Source organism: Halichoeres trimaculatus, unplaced genomic scaffold (assembly GCF_033239565.1).
Source record: "Halichoeres trimaculatus isolate MK-OKI-2021-1 unplaced genomic scaffold, fHalTri1.1 fHalTri1_scaffold_10, whole genome shotgun sequence".
NCBI lineage: Eukaryota > Metazoa > Chordata > Actinopteri > Labriformes > Labridae > Halichoeres > Halichoeres trimaculatus.
In genome coordinates this window covers 7,206,694-7,231,155 of record NW_027437187.1, presented here as the reverse complement: position 1 = coordinate 7,231,155, position 24,462 = coordinate 7,206,694, and the positions used below count along the sequence as shown (strand labels likewise).

At 38.8% G+C, this 24,462-nt stretch overlaps 2 protein-coding genes across 4 annotated transcripts in view; both read left to right on the top strand.

The window, feature by feature from the left end:
- Positions 1–24,462, top strand: part of LOC141796179 (NACHT, LRR and PYD domains-containing protein 12-like) — a 600,880-nt gene that overhangs the window by 413,294 nt on the left and 163,124 nt on the right. The window lies entirely within an intron of this gene.
- On the top strand, positions 1,214–23,196 carry anln2 (anillin, actin binding protein 2). 3 transcript variants are annotated; one of them, XM_074676903.1, is made up of 25 exons: positions 1,214–1,322; positions 3,071–3,170; positions 3,267–3,434; positions 4,112–4,207; positions 4,854–5,038; positions 5,957–6,049; positions 6,919–7,011; positions 7,435–7,519; positions 9,815–10,942; positions 11,361–11,701; positions 11,838–11,932; positions 12,056–12,188; positions 12,302–12,437; positions 12,738–12,923; positions 13,073–13,199; positions 13,326–13,374; positions 14,853–14,906; positions 14,988–15,020; positions 15,104–15,125; positions 15,233–15,342; positions 16,308–16,361; positions 17,791–17,877; positions 19,381–19,488; positions 19,582–19,727; positions 22,019–23,196. In XM_074676903.1, exons 2-25 carry the CDS (start codon positions 3,077–3,079, stop codon positions 22,173–22,175), a joined length of 3,780 nt encoding a protein of 1,259 aa, XP_074533004.1. In that variant the 5' UTR covers positions 1,214–1,322; positions 3,071–3,076; the 3' UTR covers positions 22,176–23,196. The 3 variants fall into 3 exon arrangements, with proteins under 3 accessions (XP_074533004.1, XP_074533005.1, XP_074533006.1); XM_074676904.1 differs by lacking the exon at positions 16,308–16,361; XM_074676905.1 differs by lacking the exons at positions 6,919–7,011; positions 9,815–10,942.

Here is a 24,462-nt window from a genome sequence, read left to right as displayed (position 1 = left end):
ACAATTAAAAATGTGAACATAACTATTAATATTAATCATACAGCAACAACGATAATGCACCGTTTTGGATGATTTGACGACAAAGATTCAATATTATAATTCAGTAGCATGGCGCTCTACGATGCCAGGAAGTTTACATGCCACCCAGTTTTTAACCGGTTATACATCGTGCTCACTCGTGCATAAGGCTCACTGTCTGAGTGACCCAACTAAATGTTTAATTTCAACATGACAGCATGTTAGCATAACTGTAGCCTGTTTGGCTCATGAAGTTTAGTAGATTTTGGCATCTCCATGAATCATCTAAAGGGTTAGAAATCTCCACTACATTTTGAGGGGCCCAAAACAACACCTTGCATAGAAACGGCTGTGGGTAATTTAAATCAGTGGCTCTGCAGGTGAAGCTGGACATGCATGGGGCCCCTAGTGGGGGGAGCCTGTAAATTCACGTAGTATTCAAGTATCAAATTATTTTGATTAATGCAGCTTAAATCTAACACTGACGCAGCTATCCAAACACTGTTTTTAGGTATTTCTCTGATAGAAATTGCACTTACATTGCTTCAGGTTTATTTTAAATAGGATAGAATGACAGGCCAGATTCTGAACCCAGGGAATGAATGAAATTAACTGGTATATATATATTTTTTGACAGCTTGTTTTTATTATTTTCTGATTAGCTTTGTGAATGGTTTATTTTCTCACACCATGTAGCCTTTCTAGAGAGCTTATGACAAATTTTCATCAGGGTGGATGATAAAAATGTATTCTATTCTACTTTAATGCAGTGTTTCTATTTCTTTCTCCTTTTTTCATTTTTTAATCATACTTATTGATATAAGAGCTTAAGTGGAAGGCAGTCTACGTTATACGGTCAATGGTAAAAGGTCTGAATATTTATACAGTAATATAAATAGTTTTCTTGTAACTGAAAAAGATTAACTACTGAAGGGCAAATATGCTTTGAAGTTTCCCGAATTCAAAAGGAAATGCGTCATTGTGCTGTGATCTTTTATGCGCATTTACTGTGTTACATACGGTAAAGTGGCTTATTGCTAGGCCGAGGCACGCCTGACAGACCTGGGATCAGACTCAAACTTCTCCACTGCTGAGAAACGGTAACCTGCTTTCCTATCCCTGACTCTGGATCAGCGCTCTCTCAGAGTAAGTACGGTACTTCAGCTCTGCTAACGTCAGAAGACCCGCTGAAATTCAAAGTTAGAGGAGGAGACTGGAAACATAAAACAACACGAAGGTTGTTTCTTGTTTTCTGACGGTTAGTTTTGACCTGGTTCATACAGAGTAGAGTGTCAGCTCTTCAGGTAAGACCATCAACTACCTCTTCGACATACGGCTAACATTAACCCTTCGACATTAACCTCAGCTCTGTTAATTCTGTCATGAAGAACCAGACAGTTTGTTTGACGGTTAGCTTGTCCCTAGCTAAGCTAGCGACGAGCTAACTTGTCCTCAGTACATTCATACAGGTTGAAGTGAGCTCAGTCGACTCGTAGTGTTGCTAAAATCAACTGTGTAATGAAGCTTTATCTGCGACAACTTGTCTATTTTTTTGAAAAGTGGTAGAGGGGCTTGCCGTTCTCAGCAACTTAAGTTATACATGCAGCGCAACTTGTTTTATGTCATATTTGAGAAGTATGAAACATGTCAACGCCCTCTGTCAAGCACTTTTATTTGGGACAACCTGCTCTCTCTTGGTGATAGAAATCCTCCTCAACCATGGCAAACTGTAATAGCTGTGTAAACTGCCGTAGCTTGGCTGTGTAACCTCTTATTGTGGATTTGATTTGAGCCTTGTGGCCTACAGGTGCTGATTATTAAATTAAAATATCATATACAAGTTGATTTATTTCAGTCGTTCAACTCAGCAAAACTCATCTATTATATCGATTCATTAATGAAATATTTCAAGCATCCATTTCTCTTAAATGTAAGGATAATCGCGTACGTACAGTATGTAAAACTCAAAATTACAAAAGATGAGTCAAAAGTGACGTTTAATCGGAGAATTGTGTTACTTCTGAAAAGTATGTTTTTTTATGCACTCAATAATTGATTGGTGCTCCTTTATTATGAAATCGTGCATCTCTGTGGTGTGTCATTGGGGAGAGCAGCCTGTGTGCTGGGGTGTCAGTGAAGCTCAGGTTGGTTTGATGGCAGCCTTCAGGTCCTCAGGTGTCTTATCTTTACCTCATAGATGCTCTGTGGGGTTTATTTCCCACGAGTCTTGCACAGTAATATCATAGTCATTTAACAAGTCTTTGGTACTTTTGGCACAGTGGGCTGCTGGAAAATGAAATCAGCATCTTTATAAATCTCATCAGCAAAAGGAAGCACCAAGTGCTCTAAAGTTTCCTGGTCAACATCTGTGGTGTCTCTGGACCCCAGATGTTAACTTTAACAAGTCCAGTTGCTTTGGTTTGGAGCATTTAGATTAACTGAGCTGGATGAGTGAGAATTTACACTGACACAGAAAGTGTAGTTTGCTACATCACAAAAGAAATTCTGCATTTTAACTCAGTTTTTTATTCAAGTGCAATTTGTTTTTGAGTGAGAGCACATTTTATTTTTGTTGTTTGTTTTTTTGACATTTGAAAGTTATTGTTATTCCATTTACATTAGCAAAAACATTCATGAGAAACAAAAGTTAAAAGGCTGTATTGCAATATTATCATATATATATATATTTTTTTATATTAGTGGTAATTTGGGCTTAAAATAATATTGTCAATGATATTGTTTATCGTAAATAATTGTGGTACAATATATTTTCCAGCAAAATTTGTCACCGGCCCAGGCCTAGTCTCAGGTTCATTTGTGGCTTGACACAAGAAATGTGACTGTTTTAGTCAAGTTCTTTGAGGCCATAATCAACATAATTAAAATAAATAAATGCTGAAATATTTCTCTCTGTGCGTACTGACTCTACATATTATGAGTATAACTTTTTGAGTTGAATCAACTCTCCTATTTTATTCTCATTTATTGAGATGTCTCTGTATGATAGTTGTCACCTCACTATGTGTGCTGTCTTAACTTTCTGTGTTTGCAGTCCATCATGGAAGCTGGTGAGGAAAACGGTGGCAACACCAGCTTGAAGAGGCAGAGAATACCTCTGTCAGATTCAGAAGATAATGTATTTGCACAGTCAGGTTAGTTTCTGTATTTATGCACAGCACACTATTGTCACATCAGTGTTGTTGCTTATATATTTGACTCCCTGTCCTGTATCCTGTCAAATGTCTCAGAGGAAAACGATGGCCAGAAACGGCGACGTCTGGAGGCATCTGGTCAGGAGAACCGCAGCCCTAAACCATCAACTTCTGGACGTCGAGTAGAGCTGGAGACAAAGCCAGACACACCAATGGTCCCCTCAGTCCGGTCCCGAGTTCATCTACTTACTCAGAGACAAGAAGGTAATCCCACCTTCACGTAACCTCTGATTTTCATGCATTTATTTATTGCGCAGTTCTTATTAAAGCAAATATTTGTACATGCTGAAATATCAGGAACATTAGTTTTATTGTGTAAGTATAACCCATAAAAAAGGTGAAAAAATCTACTGCTTACTGTTTATATCTTGCACCATAAGGTGGCTGAAAAGTTGCATTTATATTACTCAATCAGATTCAATCTTTCTGAGCAGAAGGTTTATCCCTTGTATGAGTAGACTACGTGTATCTTAACATACACTGCAAAAAGTGACATTTTAAGAAAGTTTTTGTCTTATTTTTGGTTCAAAAATGTTCCATTAGCTTTCATGTGAGCTACATTCACCTGAAAAGTCTAGAAAAAATGTCTTATTAAGAGAAACTTGAAGACAAAGTGAGGCTTGAATTGTTTGCAGATAGTAAAATAAAAATTTGTCAAAGATTTATTTATTTAAAATAAGAGAAAACCTTGCTTACATTGCTTTTTTTGTAGTTGGCCTTAGACTTTTTTCAGAGCATATATTTGAACCATGTGTTTTTAGTGGATTTATGGCTCTACTTGAGGTGATGACATGTCAAAGGTCAACACATAGTCTGAGTCGTGACTGTGTTATTGTGGTATGAATACTGTATTTTGTTACAGTACCTGTCTGCTGTTTTAGGGGTTGCTCCGCTGGCCCAGCGCTGCCTGTCTGATCCTGGCGCTGCCGGCTCGTCACTCATCATTCAGGAAAAAGGCTTCAGAGAGAATCTCCTTGGTAAGGATGCTTACAGGGGCTGTTGTGTGCTGGTATTTACACTGAACAAGCTCTGGAAACAGGTGTTTACTTGTGGATTTAGTAGGTACAGATTCTACTCTTTGATATGTTGCTTTAAAAGGCACATCAGTGATCCATCATGAGTAAATAACTTGGCAGCAGTGAGCAAGCAACAGTGGCAAGAAAAGATATCCATCAGCAGCTGATAATGCAGTAAAGTGATGACATAATAAATGGTTTTTATTAAGTAGTATGCCTGATGTTCTTCCACAGTTTGGAGTAAGAGTCAAATGTAAAAACTCTAATACAGAGTGTTCCTATTTTTTAAAAAAAGAGTTGAACAGAATTGTTTGAATTTTTATTAACAGAAGTCTGTGTTATAAAATGTATTCACCACATGCCTTAACTGCACTTTAATGCTACCTGTGAGTTCTGTGTTAGCTAGCTGCTTCCAAAGTCTTAAAGAGAAAAATAAAACAAAAAATCTTGTTCTATTTAAAGTTAGGTTTTTGTGATTACTCCGTTCAGTAGTTGTAGTTTATCAAAACCGAATATGTTGATTTAACTTGAGACAAATGTTCTATTTCCACAGCAGCAAATGATGTTTTAATGTCAATGTGAGTGTTCATTTTTCATATCTCTTCAGGTGAAGGAGAATTCAGTCAGCGGATGGAGCGGTTCAAAGTGCCAGTCTTCGAGGTGAGCCCTGCCCCCGCTCAGAGCTCTGCTAACCCCTGTCCTAGGACTTGCTCCAACTTTGTATCTGACATCCAGCACAAACTCCAGGGAGCCACAACACCCAGCTCCAAGCAGGCTGTCCGCATGCGCCAGGTTTGTTCAAAGCAGCAGATCGCCAACACGTTATGGCAACATCACTTTGTTGTTGTTTTTTGGATTTGATGAAATGCAACAGTTTTACCACAATAACATCTATTATTTCCTACATTTACTTCATGTATGTTAGTGAGTGGCATATACAGATAGAATCAATTGGTTTATGAAATGAAAAGCGTGTTTGGTTTAAGCCTTATATTTCAGAGTATGACTGATTTTTTGGTCAAAAGCAACTTGTAGCTGCATTTTTCTGTACATCATGAACAGGTATAGTTAAACTCAAACCAGTAAGTGTTTTAGTTTGGATAAGTTTTCACTGAGGAGGAGAAAAGTGTTACCATTCAAGGGGATGTTAAGGCAGGAACTGATGCTTTGCCCAAGCATTTGACTGGTCCATCTCTGGTATAATGTAAAAAAGAAACAAAACAAAAATGTATTGTGATCATTTTCAAAGAACTGAAACCCTGGTCTTGCAAGAAGTGTTAGTGATATTGGGTGAAGGAGAAAAGTGGGGGAATTTGCTTGATCATTGAATCTGAACAGATTTGTGTGTTATTACTTTCATATTTGGAATGGATGGAAGTATTGAAATCAAAGTATACAGCTGATAAAACACATGCTCACTACAGTAGCCTCTCTACATGCTGATAGTTAAAGCCGTTTCTCACGGATGAACCCTGTAGACCTGGGCATTCATGCATTCTTTAAAGTTTCTTAAATAATCAGAATCTGAAACAAATAAACTCCTGGGCTCTTGTAAAATGGCTTGTAAAGTTTTTTTAATAAGAAAAATGTCCTAGCAAAAGAAACTACACATATTACACATTTTCTTTGGCTTTAACCACGAAAAGGATCTTGTGTTTGTCCCTGAGCTTTACGTAGTTTGAGTCTGACTGATGTGGTTTCCCTGATCAGGAACGTGAGAAGGAGTTAAGCCAGTTGCAGTTTCAACCTATCAGTGAAAACGCCTGGCTGAAAAGGAGCAGCTCTGATCCCTCGTTATCTCAGGTGGGTCTGTCTTCATGACTCTGGCTGATCAAATATTCCTACAGTTTTCAGTGTTGTCCTCTTTCATTTTCTTTCATTTGGAAGGAGACATTACTCAATCAGTCTTTTAACTCCAACATAAACTATTTTACGTTAGTTATCAGCATACTCTGTGATCCTGTGTTGTCCCATTCAGATAAAATAGAATGAGATGAAATCTGTTTTTAATCGTGACTTAAACTTTCCCTCATTGGTTATTCCACACATTCACTGTTGAGTGTCATATTTGGCTATAATCTTGGCTCCAAACCAAATTTTTCATTACTGTTTTGACCTGAATATAAGACAAGGTTTTTTTCCGTTGAAAATAATGTGATAAGTGTGGTCATTTTAGGGTCTAACCATTGACACATACTGATAGTTGTCTAGGGCATGACTGCAACAGCAGAGAGCGCCAGCTTTTTGTAAAGCCAGTGGTCATCTGTCAGTCACAGCAGTGACACAGTGACAGGAGCTTCGAACAGGAGATGAGAAATAGTGAAGCATGATGATTGTTCATAGCAATAGTGAAAACTTAAAGCCCAGTCTAAACAACTTTGAAATTTGTTGTTTCAGAAAATCTCTAGTTTCAATACTAATCTCAGACTTATTGGTGCCGTTTAGAAAATTCATCTACAGCATAATTCTGACAATGTTAGCTGTGATACGAACACCAGAAACCCTGTTTCTACCTTTGGTTTATCAGTGAATGACATGTCCCTCAAATACTATATGAACAGAATAAACAATCTCTGCCTACCACTGACGGAATTATCTTTCACAATGTCTTTATCTGACAATGAGACATTTCTGCTGCTGGTTAGAGATTTTTTTAAATGTACCGTTATCAGGGACGGACACCTTCACCTGGACCCTCATATCCTTCGTGTTGGGTTCCTCGGTCTATAAGAGGAGTTTGCTGGCCTCCCATTAAACCCTGGGATGTGAGTGTGTCATACCAAAACTCCTCATTTTCTCTTTTGGTTTGGGCACATGTGATACACTTAAGGCCAAAAGAATGGATAAGATTATCAGCATTTAAGCATGCTGTTTGTGGAGGCAGAACCACGCTTTACGTGGCCTTAGTTTTGGGGAAAAGAAAACACTGATACTCACGTTGCACTTTTTAGCGTTGGTTTGGTGATCTGGTCTGTTTCCACCACACATATTCCTCACCCCAGGGTTTTGACCTGAAACAACTTTTCTTCTCACCCCAACTTTCTCAGGATGCACAGCCTTAATAGGGATCACAGCTGTAACATGTCCTGTGTTTATTGACTCTTACTTTATATATTTACTTTATGTATTAAATCTTGAAAACAGCTCTTCATTACTGTTTTTCATTCCTCTGATGTGGCTCCCTGCAGGCTGCTGATAATGGTGAAGTGAAAGATGACAGCTTCACAGGAGCAACAACATCAAGTGCCAAGAAACAGACACAAGATGGGACAGGTAAGAGCCCCTTTCTGATTGGAGCTGAACTGTCAAAAAGATAAAGGAGGTCAGCAGAAGAAAGCTTAACTAGAAACTGACAGAGCAACTAGAGATGAGTACTGAACTAGGTACTTTTATAGGGTTTTCTCTCAACCAAACTCTGTCTTAAGTACCGGGTACCATTTCACATAAAATTGAACAGCACCATGTTAAGGTACCTAAACGCTTCCTTGTGACTGTGAGAGAGTGGGAGAGTAGGCAATTTTTCATACTGGACATGAGCTGGAGGTGTGACTCTTGATGATGTGGGTTTTGATGCTGTTAATATCATTTAGTGACATTTATTAGTTTCACCAACAGACCACTTCTTTCACCCAATTATTCTTTTTAACATTAGTTTAATGTCACAGTAGTTTAAGTGAAAAATTTGACACACTTTATGTTTTCAAGTTAAGTGTTTGTATGAAACACTGCATCTGACTTTCCTTATTTCATACACAATAAAATAGAAAAGCTGTTTTCAATCAAAAAGTTAACTACCAGAATATTGTGATGTTATCATATCATGACCCAAGTATTGTGATGCATATCGTATCATGAGGTTCTTGCCAATACTTACCCCTAACATTTTTATAAATTTGTATTTAACCTTTATCTAACTAGATTAAAGACCCATTGAGATCAAGATGCCTTCTACAAGGGCAACCTGGCCAAGCTGTCAGCAGCACACATCATTAAAAACATACTGAGTGGTGGCAGTATACAATAGTACACATATTTTTTTTGAGTGCAAGGTGTTTTACAATAAAGTGCATATACATATATTCATATACATATACATATGGAGAATGAATATGTTAAGTTAAATAAAACCTCTGAGAATTTATTACTACACAAATTAATATTTATTACCACAAAACATACACAAAAAAATTAAAATTGGTACTATCGATTACTGATTGCCAGGCACCACGCATCAGTACCGTATCTATTCAAATATGAAAGGTACCCATCCCTAAAAGCAACAGGCTAAAAACACAGGCTAATCTGTTTGTGATAATGTTGATTCCAACCACAGTCAGCAGTTATTCTGCAGTGGTCTGTTCAAACTTGAGAGTCTATCACAGGGTGTCCGCAGGGTCTTAAAAAGAATTAAAGGTTGATAAATCAATTTTGGGGAAATTAAGGGCCTTAAAAAGTATTTAAAAGTCTTAATTGTGGTTTTATGAGGTATTAAATTTCATAGGTATTCAAGCTTTGACTCAAAAAATATCCATAAATATTTGTTTTCTTCCTTGCAACTGTCCCCTGATTGGGATGTTAAACACTCGGCAAAAGAGTAATAAAATAAAACATTAAAACAAATAACACAATATCAGACACATGTCCTAAATTTTAAAAATGATTAAATAATTTCTCATTTTTTTTTAGAAAGTTGGCCTTGAATAACTGCTGTTTCTTGTTGTGGGAGTGTCAATAAACCTTTAGTGTCATTTGTTCTTTCAAGCTTTATTCCTCCTCAGCTTACTTCATGTCTGTAAAAATGTAAACTACAACTGATTAAGAGTGGATGCCAACAACAACTGAAAGTTGCGATAAAGTCTTAAAACTTTTTGAAAGGTTTTTGAAAAAGTCTTGAAAAGGTATTCGAATCAGCCTCAGGATTTTAGCACATACCCTGTATCAATAAAATGAAGAGTGAGGTTACGTTAGCTCTGATTGGTAGATGACTGGCAGGACATAGCTAACCAGAATTTTTTAATGTTACACATATAGACATGTCTCAGAGTACCGGGCTGTGAGGAACATTTAACAGTTTGCTCACCATCTGGACACTGAAAGGCTGCATCAATCAATCTTTGTAAACTCAGTTTGTAGTTCAAACAGTAGCTCTAAAAAAACTACAAATAAATACATTACCTTGTCACTTGGCATCCTGGGAAAAGTTGTCTTGAACAAAGAAAAGAAGTGTTACAAAGAAAAATTGGTCTCCATTCATTTGCTTCAAAACAGTTTGGCAAGACTCTTTACAACAGTAGGTGATGGTGCTCATGGAAAATGGAGTCTTCATACTAGAAAACTACTGAATCCAGCTACAAGTGTTTCTGGAATCAATGAGTTAGTCCTCACAGCATCTTAAAGCGCAGGATGTTGAAAGCAGAAGTGGGCACAAACCACTTGATGTGGTTTGTATTTTTCGGTCATGCCAGATGTATTATATTTTCTTGATTTCTCATATGTTAGTTGCATGATGAAAAATGGGTGTCAGTCAAGTAGCTGATTGTTAAGATGTCAGACAAATTATTTCTACAGGAAAGACGCCATGCTGTGACTCTGATGTCCCAGACTCGTCTGCAGAGCCTGGAGACCCCAGTGAACAGCTCAAAGTTAAACAAGAGGAGCAAAGTGAACATCAGGGAAAGGAATTTGAGGAGGGCATAGACTACATGGCTTCATTTGGAAGTGAGAATCATCCAAGGCCCCAGAAACCTCAAACCCAGACTGTTTTGATGCTGTCTTTTAGCGAGGACCAGAGTTTCTCCAGCATGCCTCTTTGTGAGGAGCAAAATGTGTCAGAGTTGCCAACAGGAGAGGATCAGAGTTTGTTAGAATGCACTTCTGTAGAGGAGTTCAACATAATGAAAGCAGGCAGAGGTTCAGGGGCTGACAAAAAAGTGAGGTCTGAGGGGATTTCAGTGGAAGAAACTGAAGAGAAAAACTGCTCTGCACACCATGAAGAAAGGATGGAGACTTCCACAGATGAGGAGCAGCGGCTGTGGAGGTATCCATCAGAGTGTGAGGAGGAGTCTGTCTTAGCTCAACAACAGGCAGGAGGAGAAGTGTGTGCTAAAGAGGAGGAAGCCATGTTGGACTCATCAGAAGTGGAAGAACAGAGTGGAGGTAGTGCTGCAGATCACAGAGAGCTCTCTGACCTTCTGTATGGTGAATGTGAACGTTCAGAAAACGTCTCTGCTGAGATTGCCAATACGTCTGAAATGATGGAAGACGAGGAACCTGAGAGAGACAAACTGGGGTCAGAGAGGATGGTGTCCAGTGCAGGATGTAGTGAAAATAGAGGAGATATTTTTACAACAGTGCAAGATGAGAACAGCCCAGGAGCATCTTCTGATGAGGATGATGAAAGTCAGGTGCAAAAAGAGACCCAGACAGTTGGTGTGGATGAGGAGTCAGACAGGAGAAACTTGAAACCCAGCCAAAGCATGAGAAAAGTCCAGATGTCAGATGTCTGTTTGGAGAAGGAAGAAACTGAGCAAGCTGTAACAGATGAGAGGCAGGGGGATGTAGAAGACACTCAGGAGAGAGAAGAAGGGGACAGCTCAAAGAAAGTCTCCTTTATCCTGGAGCACGAGCTTATCAGTGACCCAGCCCCTTCAGACACCAATGCTTCCCTGGAGTCTCGGATAGAGAGGAGAGTATCAGGTGAGAGCAGCTGAGGCTGTGGGCACCTGAGGACACCTCTGGAGTGGTGGAGCACACGGGTGGAGTTTATTTTTCTGTTTTAAAAAAATCACTGGTGATGATCCTCTGCATTATGAAGGGATTTAAAATTTGCAGCATATTAAAAACAAAAACACTATTACATACCCAGCCTTTGGAAAACTATAACACATTATGATGTCTGACTCTCCTACTTACTACTACTCTACTGCCTAAGTTTGATTTTTATTTGCACTGTTATTCATGTGGAAGCATCTGCATTAGCTCCTAATAAACAGACACATTGTGAAAGAAACACCCACTCTCTGTGGGCACGTTGAGAGAACAGTGTGTTGAACAGGTGCTTTTTTGAACAGATGTGACTTAGTGTTAATTGTTGTCCTTACATCTTTTTAAACAGATTCTGAATCCAGCTCTCATGATGAGACCAACACTGCTGATATTATCGACCAGATGTTTGAAGAAGTGCTGGAATACGCGGGGAGGATTGAGGAAGAGAGGGGAAACCATGAAGACATCGAGGACCACGACAGTGGCATTGGACCTTGCTCTCGTGACAAATTTCATATGGACGTTAGGTCAGGGAAGGAGAAAAGTGAAGCAAAGGAGGAAGTCAAAGCAGAAGAAGATGGCGGTGAAAGCAAAATGCTTGAAAATGATGAAGATGACATGCTGACTTTCCCCCCCAGCGCTATCCTGTCACCTCTCAGCAAGTCTGTGGAGGCCGTGGTCACCCCTCTGGTAAGATAACTTTAGGAGTGGATGCTGATTTCATTCAATGGGATATCTAAAGACAGTATTTGAGGAAATCTGGTGAATTAGAAAAGAAAAAAACATGAAAAGTAAAAAGGATTCCTTCTTTTTAAACCCCCAACAGCGAATAGTGGAGGCTCAGGAGTCCAACCCTCCATCTCTACCCCTGACTCCAGAGGAGAACCTCACCCCACCTGCTGAATCTGCTCTCCTGTACAGGTAACTACAGCAGCAGCAGACTGAAGCAGAAACTCTGGTTTTGTTTCACCTGTGATTTTACCAGGGTAGATGAAGTAAAAAGGCTCCATATTGTCATTTAATGTGATGACTGTTTCTCCACAGTATTGATGCTTACCGCACACAAAGTCAGAGCAAGCCGTCCACCATCCAGAGCATCACTCCTGAGGTACAGCGGCAAGCCCCAGAGAAGTCCCGACCTCCGCTTTCTGACTTTAACTTCAAACAGAAGATGAAGGTAGCTCTCCTCAACATGCTAGAAGGCAGCATCCAGTATTCTGTTGAACGCGTCCTCTTCTGAAGCCAATGAAACATCATGTAAAGGTTTTGATTTAAGTTCTATTTGCTCAGGATCTAAATGAAGAAGCAGGGAAGCTGCAGACTGTGATCAGCCAGACCCTGCAGGCTCTGAGCTGCTGTACGGATGAAGAGCACGGTCAAGGCTCACTGGTGGAGGCCGAGGCTGAGAAACTACTGTTGGTGTCCTGTATGTACATTTCAGGCTTAATATTTTACTCTCCATGTAGAAGGGAACCCTGTGTGACACACTCAGCACTCTCTGGAAGAGGCTCAGGATCAGCAGTTTTAAAAAACCTGCAAACACAAACCAGAATATTTATCCCATCTCAGATCATCTCAAAGAAACGTTCCGCCTTCTATCTTCTTTCTCTGGTGTTTGAGCAACAAATTACTTAATGTTTAATGTTAATACGTGCAAAAAAGCATGACAAGTGTGTTTGTCTTTGTACTTCTGTAATAATAACATGTGGTTTGACTGTTTTTTCAGGTGAGAAGCGCTCTGCCTTGCTGGCAGAAATGGCCAGACTGAGGGAGGAGAGGAACGCACAGTCAGGAAAAGCAGCTGGAGAGGAGAACTACAGTTCCCAGCAGCCCTGCAGAGGGACTGTAAGCATCACAAACATCCAGCTGCCTCTCAAGGTGGAATATGTCTGCTCTTCACTCAACCGCTCAGGTAGCAAGAGAAACTCAAATATGATCTAATTCGTTACAGTTCATTATTGCTTCATATTCAGCACAATAGATAAATTCATGTGACTTTAGATAAAGACTTATCCCTTTGGCTGACGTCCACTTAAAGTGATTTGTTGTCATACGATGCAGGGCGACCAAGTCATTATTTCTTCCTCCTGATCCGCTATGGACCCTGCAATATTGTTGCCACCCCGCTGGCCACAGCTGCTGACGCTAAGAAGGGAGACACAATCTCTTTTCCCACCTCTGTCACTCTGTAAGCTGCAGCTCATCCTCTAAATTTGCAATTCTCTTAGGACTTGTTTGCTCTTAAGGTTTTTGATATATATATATAAAAAAAACGTGTTATTGCACAGTGTTACATACCCCTCTTTTGTTTCAGGAAGGATATTCGGTCAACCTTTGAAATTGACGTTGAGGTCTACAGCCTGGTGAGACACAACACTTTGATGTGCAGTTTCTTGGTTGTTTTTTGTTGTTTTTTTATTTTTTATTCTTTTTTTATCATTTTAACATGATCTTATTTCAAAAAATGTAAACATAACACAAACACAAACTCTGTCTGAAATATGACATGTTTTGAGAAACAATACTGGATGTAACTGAAATGTCAGCAGGACAGTTTACTAGTGGCTTTTCATGAGTGGTTACAGTTAAGTAGCCTTTTCTGATACAGAAAGGGCTGAAGGCTAAAACACAGGCTATACTTAAACTGAAACACAGGCTAAGCTGTTTGTGATAATGTTCATTCCAACCCACAGTCAGCAGTTATTCTGCAGTGGTCTGTTCAAACTTGAGAGTCTATCAATATAATGAAGAGTGAGGTTATGTTGGCTCTGATTGGTAGATGACTGGCAGGACATAACCAGGATTCACTAACGTTACAAACTCAGAGCACTGGGCTGCGAGTAGCTCTAGGTATAGCCAGCTTCTAAACTAAACTAAACTAAACTACTTTGATATGTTTTGTTCTTTCAACTGGTGCTCCTTGAAAAAAGGATCACTTCCAGGGTTAGTTAACTAGAGCACACAGAGTTCAGTTCATGTTTGTTAGGGAAGGTAGGAGGTGGGAACTGCACAGTATCTTACAGTTCAGTACACTATGATCTACAGAGACAGTCATATCTAGGGATGGGCTAGTACTGATACCAAGTACTGATACCTTTTTTCAATGTATCGGTACTTGTACAAACTGCAGATACCAGCAGCAGATACTCTAGGCAAAAAAATCTTACGTCGAGCAAGTCTTCCTCACCACTAGATGCTGTGGTTTAACACCACGACAAATGTGCATCAGGTCCTGTTCAGAAAACATGAATGGACCAGGGAGAGTTCACAGTTCAACTTTTTTTATTTCGCACTTCAGTTTACTTTAAAAAGTGCACTTTTAATCTTTTTTTTTTTAATTTATCAAAAAAAAAAATCAAAACTCAGAGAGAGTTGTTTGTGTTTTATTTTGACTTAATGGTAGTGTGACTGTGCTGCCTTTGATCAAAATAATCTGTCACTGTTAATTGAAATTTTATGTATCAAAAGTACTAGTAGCATCGGTACTATTAGTGATTACTCAAGGGAGTATTCGTACTGTTAACGGTCTGAAAAAAAGGGTTATTGAAAATCTTGAGTGATATCGCAACACTGCAACTTCAGTAGTTGGTTTAAAAAAATCTGTTGATAAAAATAGTGGAAACAAAACATTAATTGAGATGTAACACTGGGACATGGAAACCTGCCAACCTGAACTAAAGCACACCATGCACACAGGGGTATGTAAAGGTATTAGTTGCTGTCAGGTACAGTATCTGCTTTAGCTCAGTGAAGCTGAAGCTTTGGAAAGATCACAAACACATCACTGCTTGATTTGTTGAAATTTAGGGTTTTATCGTTTGCACGTCTTTTTGTCATGTAGTCAAACAACCCGGGTAATAACTGCACCATGGACCGGACCACCACCAAGTCAAGGGTAAGTTAATAAGCTAAATAAAGAGGAAAGTGTTTACGTATGATGAACAGTCTCAGTGATATCTGTTTTTTACACGTTAAGGTCACGCCTAGAAAACTCCTGAACACAATCACAGTAAGTTTGATGTTTCAGTTCATGCTCAAATGATTCTACCGCATGTAAAAAAATGGCTTAACCTTTTCTTTTGTTTTCCACAGAGATCCAGCAACAGTCTGACAAGTACACACTGTTTTCTTTCATTTTGATACAAAGATTCTAAAGTATGAAAGATAAGGATGATGAATAATCCTTCTCACTATAACACTGCCTTTGTCTTTGTGCTGCAGCTGCTGCTCTTCCTCCACTCAGCACTCGTCGATCCAGTAACTTCAGTCTGGTTGGTTCTCATAAGATCAGCCTGGCCTCATTGGGACACAGCAAGTTCCCCCTTGATAAGGTAATAATCCTGCTTTGGTGTTCTGCATACCCAACATTTAAGACAGTCCACCTGCAAACCTCCACTCTCAGCCGACTCTATTGGAGGCTCCACTCCTCCACCGTCAGAAGGAAGTGACGTCAAGATTTGAAGTAAATATTACAAAATAAAAGTTGCCTTCATAGTAACGTTGGGTTGACACCTCTGTTGTAATGATCTCACTTTTTATTTCCTTATTTGTCTCACACCCCAGCTATTTTAGCTTAGCAGACGATAACAGTTTCCCCAAGAAAACTCTGATTCAAGATTTTCAGCTAAAAGTTGTACTGAAGAAATGAACACACAAAGAAATGGTCATAACTCTCTCACACCAGATTCCTGTACAATACATTCAACATGTAATACATCTCCTAATATACCAAATGCAATATGGACTTAAAAAAAAACAGCACTAGCTTGATGCTAACGTACATTTTGCAACAAATATTGCATGTTTATGCTAGTAGCATGTACTGATGTAACTTTTTAAACCAGAATTCCAATTTATTTAACTTCACATCCTCACGTCACTTCCTTCTGACAGTGAAGCCTCCAAGAGAGTCGGCTGAGAGTGGAGGTCTGCAGCTGGACCCCTCTCACATTTAAGCCTAATGCATATGGACCACAGGAATTTATGTAATGTATGTGAGGTTTTATTTTGCAGTTAGTGTACTGTTTTGTAGATTAAGTCATGTGTGTGAAACATCTCCATTGTATGATGACATTTAAGAGGCAAAGGGGTGCTCATCACACGTACTCTTTATTTAGGTTTTGCACTTTTCTGTATTTCACTTCTGACTTCCAGCACAGTGCTACATGTTTCAGCCACACCTCTGTTTACACCCTGTTATTCTGTCAGGAGTTTCTCCACATTGGTGGGCTCACTGGTGTTGAAATATGTCTACCCTCTCCCCCTCTCCCCTCTCTGTCTTGCTTCTTTTACTCAGATGAAACTTGAGGGCAAAATCAGAAGGCTGCTGGGAGATGAATTTCAGGAAAAGGTTTCACTCATCACACAGTGCTGCCGTCTCTTCACCTCTTAGTTTTTCCACTGCAAGCACTAACCAAACCTCATCATTCTGTCCCCCTAAATTAATCTTTCAAACTCTGTCCTTTCTGATCCCAGCAAACAAATACAGATATCGCCTTCTCTGGATGTGACTTTAAAACTCCTCAAATGTTGTGTGAAATGGCTGGTGATTTAGCAGAACACTTGAGAAATGTTAATGCTGAGGAGTGTTTCAATATTCACACTGCGAAAACTGAAACCAAAGCAACAGTTTCTGCTTTTTTAGTAAAAAACGTCTAAAAAGACTTAATATGAGCCACATAAACCAAGACCAAAATTTCCTATTCCAAGATATTAAAAGATAGAAACGAGACTTTAATTGATCTTTATGAGTAATTCAAAATGTGCCAATAAGGTAAGAAAAATGAGCATGTTCAATTAAAAAATTTATGTATCATAATACAGATTAAAACCACTTTGACCCTTTGGAAGATTTTGGCCCTTTGCATAATTCGGGCATAATTTTTTATTTTATTTTGCTTGAATAAGATTTTTTCTGGACTTGTTAGGCAACTGTGGCTCTTGCAAAGTCTAATAAGATGATTTCTTTTTTTTTACCAAGAACAAGACAGTGTGGTGTCAGATTAACCTGCTGTCTTCTTACATCAAGTTGTGCTTGAATCATCTCTCACAGCGAAAAACTAAGATCTTATCAAGTGTTATTGCCGTATTTTAAGTAAAAATTGTCTTATCACATTTGATATGGACTTCATTTAACTTATCGATCCAGAAAAATGTCTTGTTCCAAGTTATTTAAAGACAAAAATGAGGTCTGAATTGCTTGTAACAAATAAAAACATTTGCCAATGAAAAAAGAAAAACTGCTCGAAAAATTTTCTAATAATGTCTTAATACACGCAATTTTTCTCTTTTTCCACTGGCAGATTTCTTTTTTTTTTTTTTTTAACAAGACAGACATTGTTCTGGACAGATCAGGTGAATGTGGCTCATATTACGGCTAAAAAGACATTTTCTACTGAAAATAAGACAAAAACACTTGATAAGATTTCAGCTTTTTGCAGTGCTCTGTGACATTTCACTTCTTTAACATTGGGTAGTGCATGTAGTACATATGTATGTTTTCATGTGTGTGTGTTTGTGTGGGAGAGAGCTATGTAGTGATACAAGATGAATTTCCTTCCAAAATGATGTTTAAATACCTCCAGACGTTCGGTGTGGTTCACCAGAGCATTTCATTTTCAAGTTTCTTTTCTCTACATGAACAGAGGAACAGCAAGAGCTTGTTGGAAGGGAATTCATCAAAGACAGATGTTTAGATTCTTTTTTCTTGACATGCCTCCAATGTTTACTAGTTCAAAGGTGTGTCTCATCCCTTCTCTGTCTCTTTCTTTGCACTGCAGGTTCCTTTTCTCTCTCCACTAGAGGGCAACATATATCTGCAGCTGGAGAGTGAAAGTCACTCGAATGTGCAGCACCAAGGCTTCCTGGTTAGTGCTGACACAGGGCTAAAACATTATATACATGTCAGCCTGTATAAGATATTCAATACACTGAGCGAAACCAGCATGTCTTTGGGTCTAAGTCACTCACACACAAAACTGTCTGCATTGCTTAAGTATATCGTTCTAGCTCGTGGTAGTGCTCCACCTTGTGCTGGCTTTACTTGACTGCTCTTTTGGAGTAATGAACCAGATCATAAATATTCTACACACAGGATTTGTATCTGACAAGCAAAATTTGTTGACAAAGATGCACTCTACCTTTTAAGGAAGCAATCTGCATCGTTAGACTCTGGTGCATTTGATATGTGATGTCTGTGCTGGTTTGATTGAAAAAGACTCTTCTGTGTAAAACAAGTGATGAAGAGAGGGGAAGCATGAGTTTAAGCTAACTGGCTGGTCTGAACTCATAACTATCGATGTTAACATTGGCTTAGCTCAGCAATAAGTGATTGTCTTTTTTGAATAGTGGCAACTTCACAGTGGGCAGTAGAAACAGGCCAAATGAATGACAGCAAGACACCAAATAAAAAAGGCAGCAAAGCAAAGACATAAATCTATAAGTATGCTTCCAATCATAGTTAAAATCACAAAATAAAAACAAATCTTGAGTAATGAAATAAAATAACAGACTGACTCTTCATGTTCAGTCTCCTCTGGCTGGCTGTTCCAAAGTTTAGAAGCTCTCACAGAAGAAGACGCCCTCACATCTTCAGTCTGGACTTTGGTAGAGCCAGTAGAGCTCTAACAGAAGATCTCAGACTGAGTCCTGACTCACATAGGGGTAAAGATTAGAAATATTAGGAGGGCTGGTCCATGTAGGGCCGTAAAGAATCTTGAAGTTCCTGGGAGGACTCCAAGGTGATCTTGAAAAACTCTCCCTTCTTGCTATATAACTGATCGTTTGGACTGCAGGATATTGGGCATTGGGTAGGTATTGCAGAATTTTTGCTCCCGGCTATGTCGATTGCAATATTTTCTGAATTTTAGTGCTTCTCCCTGATGATAACAGGCTATCGCTTAACTGTCAATGCCTCTGTGTTTCTGTGAATGCTATTTACATTAGCAAAGAGTCTTAATCATGCTGAGATCTGTTAAAGGAGCTGTGAAGAGTTTCTAAGTGATCTTGAAAAAGTCTCCCTTCTAGATTTATGCCTGATTGTAATCCACACTTCAAAATGAGATTATCAGCACTAATGTTACAGGTTATTTCAAAATCCTACTTCTCAGCATCTTGATCAGGTCGGACGACACTGGATTGATTTATGGCACATTGAAGTCTTTATGACAACACCATGCTGGGCGATAAAAATATGTAAAATATATCACATCAACAATGTATTGCTCTAAATTCTACTCCAGCAACAGTTAACATGACAGTACTAGTGAGAGGATGCTTACAAAAACAGACCTTCAGCTTTCAAAGTGAAATTTGCTTCTTTCATCTCTGTTTCTGCTCACTCGTCTCTCATTTTGTGATTTTGACTCCAGACAATGTTTGAGTTGATCAGTGGGTTTGGGGTGTGGCATCGTCGTTATTTTGTCCTGGAGGGATGTGACATGTATTACTGGAACCACCCCAATGACAGAGAAACTAAGGTAGACCAAAGCTCGCTTTTTTACACAAAGTCCGGCTACTTGTGATGATTTTATTCTTTTTCTGATTATTATTGTCTTATCTTTTACTCCTAGGGAGCAGAGGGCAGCATTTCTCTGTCCAGCTCTCACAGTCAGTGTGTCAGGCCTGTCGAGAGGGACTCGTGTGCCCGACCTTTCACCTTTGAGCTGGTTAGAAACCCCCCGCATCAGCAGCAGCAAGAAAACGGCCCCCCAGCCAAGTAAGATTGATTATAACTCAAACATCTTAAAAAGCTGATCTTTGCGACTTCATGAGGTATTTCTATCTTCTTGGGATTTGTTTTTATTTACAGTAGGTTTTTTTGTCTTTTGAAATCAAGAAACTTTCATAACTTCTCCCAGTCATGTATTTTTTATACCTGATATAAAAAATAACCTCTTAAAAAGTGTTCTGACTGAGATCAGCAGCAGCACATTCTGATACGGTCACAGTCGTACAAACACAGCGAGCATGTATCAACTAATCATTGGATCACATAACAGGAAGTCATCACTTAAAACATCTTCAACCTCACGCTGCACATTCCTCCAACATCTTCAGTCCACTATAACTCTATCAAGAGAAATGATTCAGTGTAGCTGAGGCCTTTGTTTACTGGAGGCATGAAGCAAATTCTGGCTGCAGCCAACTAGTGATGTCAGAGAGGGTGTGTTTACTTTAACTCTTTGTGTGACATCAGTGATCGGGTTGTTTCCACAAAGTTATTTTAAACTTCAAGTCAACAACTAAAGGAAGTTTGGTGGGTATAAATGCACAACAAACTCCTTCATTGATCATTTAAATTTGCTGACACACTTGCCACGTTTACATGGACCCAAATATTCCGCTTGCATTTGCATTTGCTCAAACGGAAAGAATTTAATGTTTATATACACCTCATTCTGAAAGAAAAGTGCCAATCCGAATGGACATTTAATCAGTTTCACAGGGGTGGTATATTCCTTTCCCCAAACCGATTGAGGTTTCATGTATCCACTCAGACGGAAAGTTGTGAGGATACGTTCTTTGTGTGATGTCCGCGTTTCCACTGAAAACGCCGGCTTACTGTTTGCACAGCAATGGTGTCAGAAAAATTCCACTCTGGAGGCCATTTTCAAAAATTTGCGCTTTAGGTCCACCAAAAAAGCTGTTTCCTCTGTTAACGAGAGGCTGAAATTCAACAATACTTTTGTGTCACCAAACCGTTGTTGTGTAAACTGCCCCTAAGATTTAAAACATTAAAGGACAACAGCTCCTTGAGCTTTAAGTCATTTTACAACTGGTTCCAAGCTGAGGGTGCAGAGTACCCAAAGGCCCCCACTGAACTCAGCCTTCAAAAAAAAAAAAGCTCCACTTTGTTTCATCAATAAGTAAACAACAGAAAAAACAAATGAATAGAATTAATCATAAAGCAAAAACTTCTCGAACATTTAACTATACCAGACGACTGATACCTGGTCATTTACATGAACAATGAGGACGCGAGAATTGAAATCGTTTTTATCAGTGGTTCTCAACTGGTCCGGCTTTAAGACCCACCATCGCCCCCCAATGACAAACTGCAACCCAAATTGAGGAAAAATCTTCAACTTGTCAAAATTATTTAGTAGAAAAGATGATGCAGTTTGAATCTGTGATACAGAATATCAGAGTACACAAAAGAATAAAAAAAAAAGTTAAATAGCAAAGTAAAACCAACCTGGTTGGCAGGTGGTGCGAAAAAAAGGATATTCTGGCTGACGTTCTTTTAGCTGCGTTTGAACTAAAACCAAAAATTGCTCATCAGAGACACCAAGTTTCAAGAATATAATGCACAATCATGAAAAAAATAAGTCAAATCCCTGAGAAGTAGTTTTAAAGTGACTAGAAAATATGTAGCTTTGGTATTACATATAACAACACAACAAACACTGCACTATTAAAACTATTTGGTCACTTCACAAGCAAAAGGCTAACATAACAATTATATCCAGGGATGGGTACTGAATATATTACTTTCATGGCTACCAACCAAATTCTGTCAAAAGGACCAGGTACCGATTCACATATAATCAAAAGGTACTATGATTAGGTACCTAAACACATCCTTGTGTGTGTGAGGGAGTGGAAGGGTAGGTGATTTTCCATACTGGACATGAAAACAGCATTGCAAAGTTCTATTTTGAATTATAAATTGAAAAAAAAAAGTTTTATTATAAAACCAATTTGATATTAAATTGGTTCCGTTGAGTATGGATACCGATTGCCAGGTACCATGCATCTGTACCGTACCATGTTAAATGTGAAAGGTGCCCCTAATTATAACATCTCAGTAACAATGACTTTTAATATTCCAAACATAGAACTCTGAAGACAATTAAGCAGCAAATACTCTGTAAACGTGATCCTGGAGGAGTTAATGGGAAAACTGGGGATGTCCTTGTCCAGTCTGTGTTAGATCTTCAGCAGACCCAGAGCTGAGGAGCCAGTAATGATCACAGTAATCTACATCTGAACTCTGTTCTGCTGCAGGTGCTGGTTTTCAGCAGACACCAAACAGGAGAGATCGGACTGGATGGAGAAACTCAACCAGGCTCTGCTGGACTTTCACACATGGAGCCGAACCACAGCAGAAAGTCAGCAGCTGAATGAGTCCAGCAGCGGGAACCTGAGGGAGAGCATACTGTAACCACATCACTGTGTGAAGTCTTCCAGTTTCTGAAAACGACCTGACAGAGGGTTCATGTGACATACAGATAAGCTGTGGCAACACTGTATAACCTGGATGGTGATGAATTGTTGGGACTTGTTCCTGTTTCTCATTATTTCTTTTAGTATCAGTCTAATCCGAATTTTACTTTTATTTTCAGTTACTCTTTTAGTTTTTTTTCCTTCATGTGGAAGGCGGGTTTTATTTTGACTTGCTTTCTTGTGGCAATCAGCTGCTAAGCTTATGTTGGCAATATAATTTGCTTCCTCGCAGATGTGACAGTAAAACTCTCGTAGCCTGTTTACACACATTTAATCGTTGTTATTCCTGTGTTGATTCTGCTGAAAAGATTTGTGTAGATAAACAAATGAATGTTGATTTTTGAAGGAATTCTCTAACAGAGGAGTGAGAATGTATCAATGAAACACTACAGTTAGTGAAAATATAGAAGGATTTCTATTGCTCAGCAAGTCATGATGGGAGCTTTTCTTACATGAACACGGTCTGCTCCTGTAGAGTGTAATAATACCTTTGAAGTGCTTGGCTGGCTGCTTTAATATGTGATCGAACAACATCTCCAACTGCAGAATATTCAGTCTAAATCTGTTTCTGTCCCTCTAAACAGAACAGTATGCGTGTCTCTGGTGCCTTTGGGATGCATCCCCTGTCATTGGTCTGATTATTTTTTTTTTTTACCATTTGTGTTACTGCACATATTTACATATTTAGAGGTTTATTTTCTATTTCATGTGAATGAGATTCTGGTTTGGTGAAAGAGGGAAATGAAGGGTGCTGCTATACGTCTTGAAGTCTGTCCTGTTTGATGTCCTCTTCTTTTCTCTTCTCTGTTTATTTCCACCTGTCAGTCTATCACTTTGTTTTTCATGTGAACTCTTTTTTTTTTCTATGCACCTGCAAGAAGGTAACAATTAAATAAAAGCATTAAAAATGGCTACAGAAACAGTTTAGAGCTGTTGACTTGAGTTTTGTGTAGAAGTCCCAGGAGAAAATAGCTTCATGTCAATGTTCCTCAAAGATGGTTTGAGGTCAGTTAATTCTATTCATATATTATTGAAAAGAAATCATTAATAGAATGAATTGTATTCAATATTCAATAAGTTTGACTGTAAATAAAAAAATTTAAAAAAATGAATTCAAAGTTAGAATTAAATCAAGCGTTGAATCCAGGGACTTTTCTGGAGTTTGGAAACTGATGCATGTTCAGTCCAACAAGCCTTATGACTGACAGACAGCTTGAGTCGTGAGACAGAGGAGGTCCTGCTCTTCCCTCTCCATTGATAAGTCTCTCTGCATTCATGTTGGGCTGTAAAACCTCAAACATGTTGACTCCTGGTCTGGCTTCGCTTAATTACGACAGTTTGTTGTTGTAGTCAAGCTAAAAACACTCTGGTTTTGACACGGTCTGTGTTATTTTGAAAGTCACTGGGTGTTTTTTTGGTAGTTTCCATGCATGACTTCTTGTCCCACTGATCTTCCTTAGAGTGAATTGATGTGTCACAGCTCCAGCTTCTGTCAAAAATAGGATGGCTGAGTGTTTACTGTGACATGACGGATCACAACAGAGCAGATCCAATGTAAGTTGACAGGCTGACTTCAATGGAAACCCATCTGTTTTGGAGAGGAGACGGACTGGAGACGCATCTGGTGAATTTCAGCCATTGTGCTCGTCGCTTTTGGGTCACTTTTGCCGGTCCAAGCCTGGATGAAGAAGCAGGTTTGATATTTTTACATTTTAAAAAAAGGTATCTACAGAAAAAATTGAAGAAAGTTCATTTAAAGTCATAAACACATTTAAAGTCTGCTCAGAATATCCTGGCCTGTCACTTGTTTGCAACTGTTATTTTGCACTTGAAATTATTTGTTGTTTCTTTATGTTAGAAAAATGCTCAGAGTGGGAAAAGGGGATTAGGAAAACTGAAAAAAGCCCACATTTTTTAATCTATATTTTTTCTGATAAAAGTCAAAATTCTGACTATTTCCTCTAAAAAATAGCAATAAAAATAACATTTTTAAGATTTTTTGTTTTGGTTTGTTTGAGCTTTTTTGGGCCTTTTTTAGTGGTCCTAATCCTCTCCCCCATAAACTGAAAATTACAACTAAAATTGCGTACCTCAATGTGTATTTAAAAATATATTATTCAGGAACCAGGATCAAAGTGAAGGTACCAGTGCAGGTATTGCAAATTTTTTTAATTTATACCCAGCCATAGTCTGAACAGCTCATTTCTCTATCAGCACACACTTTA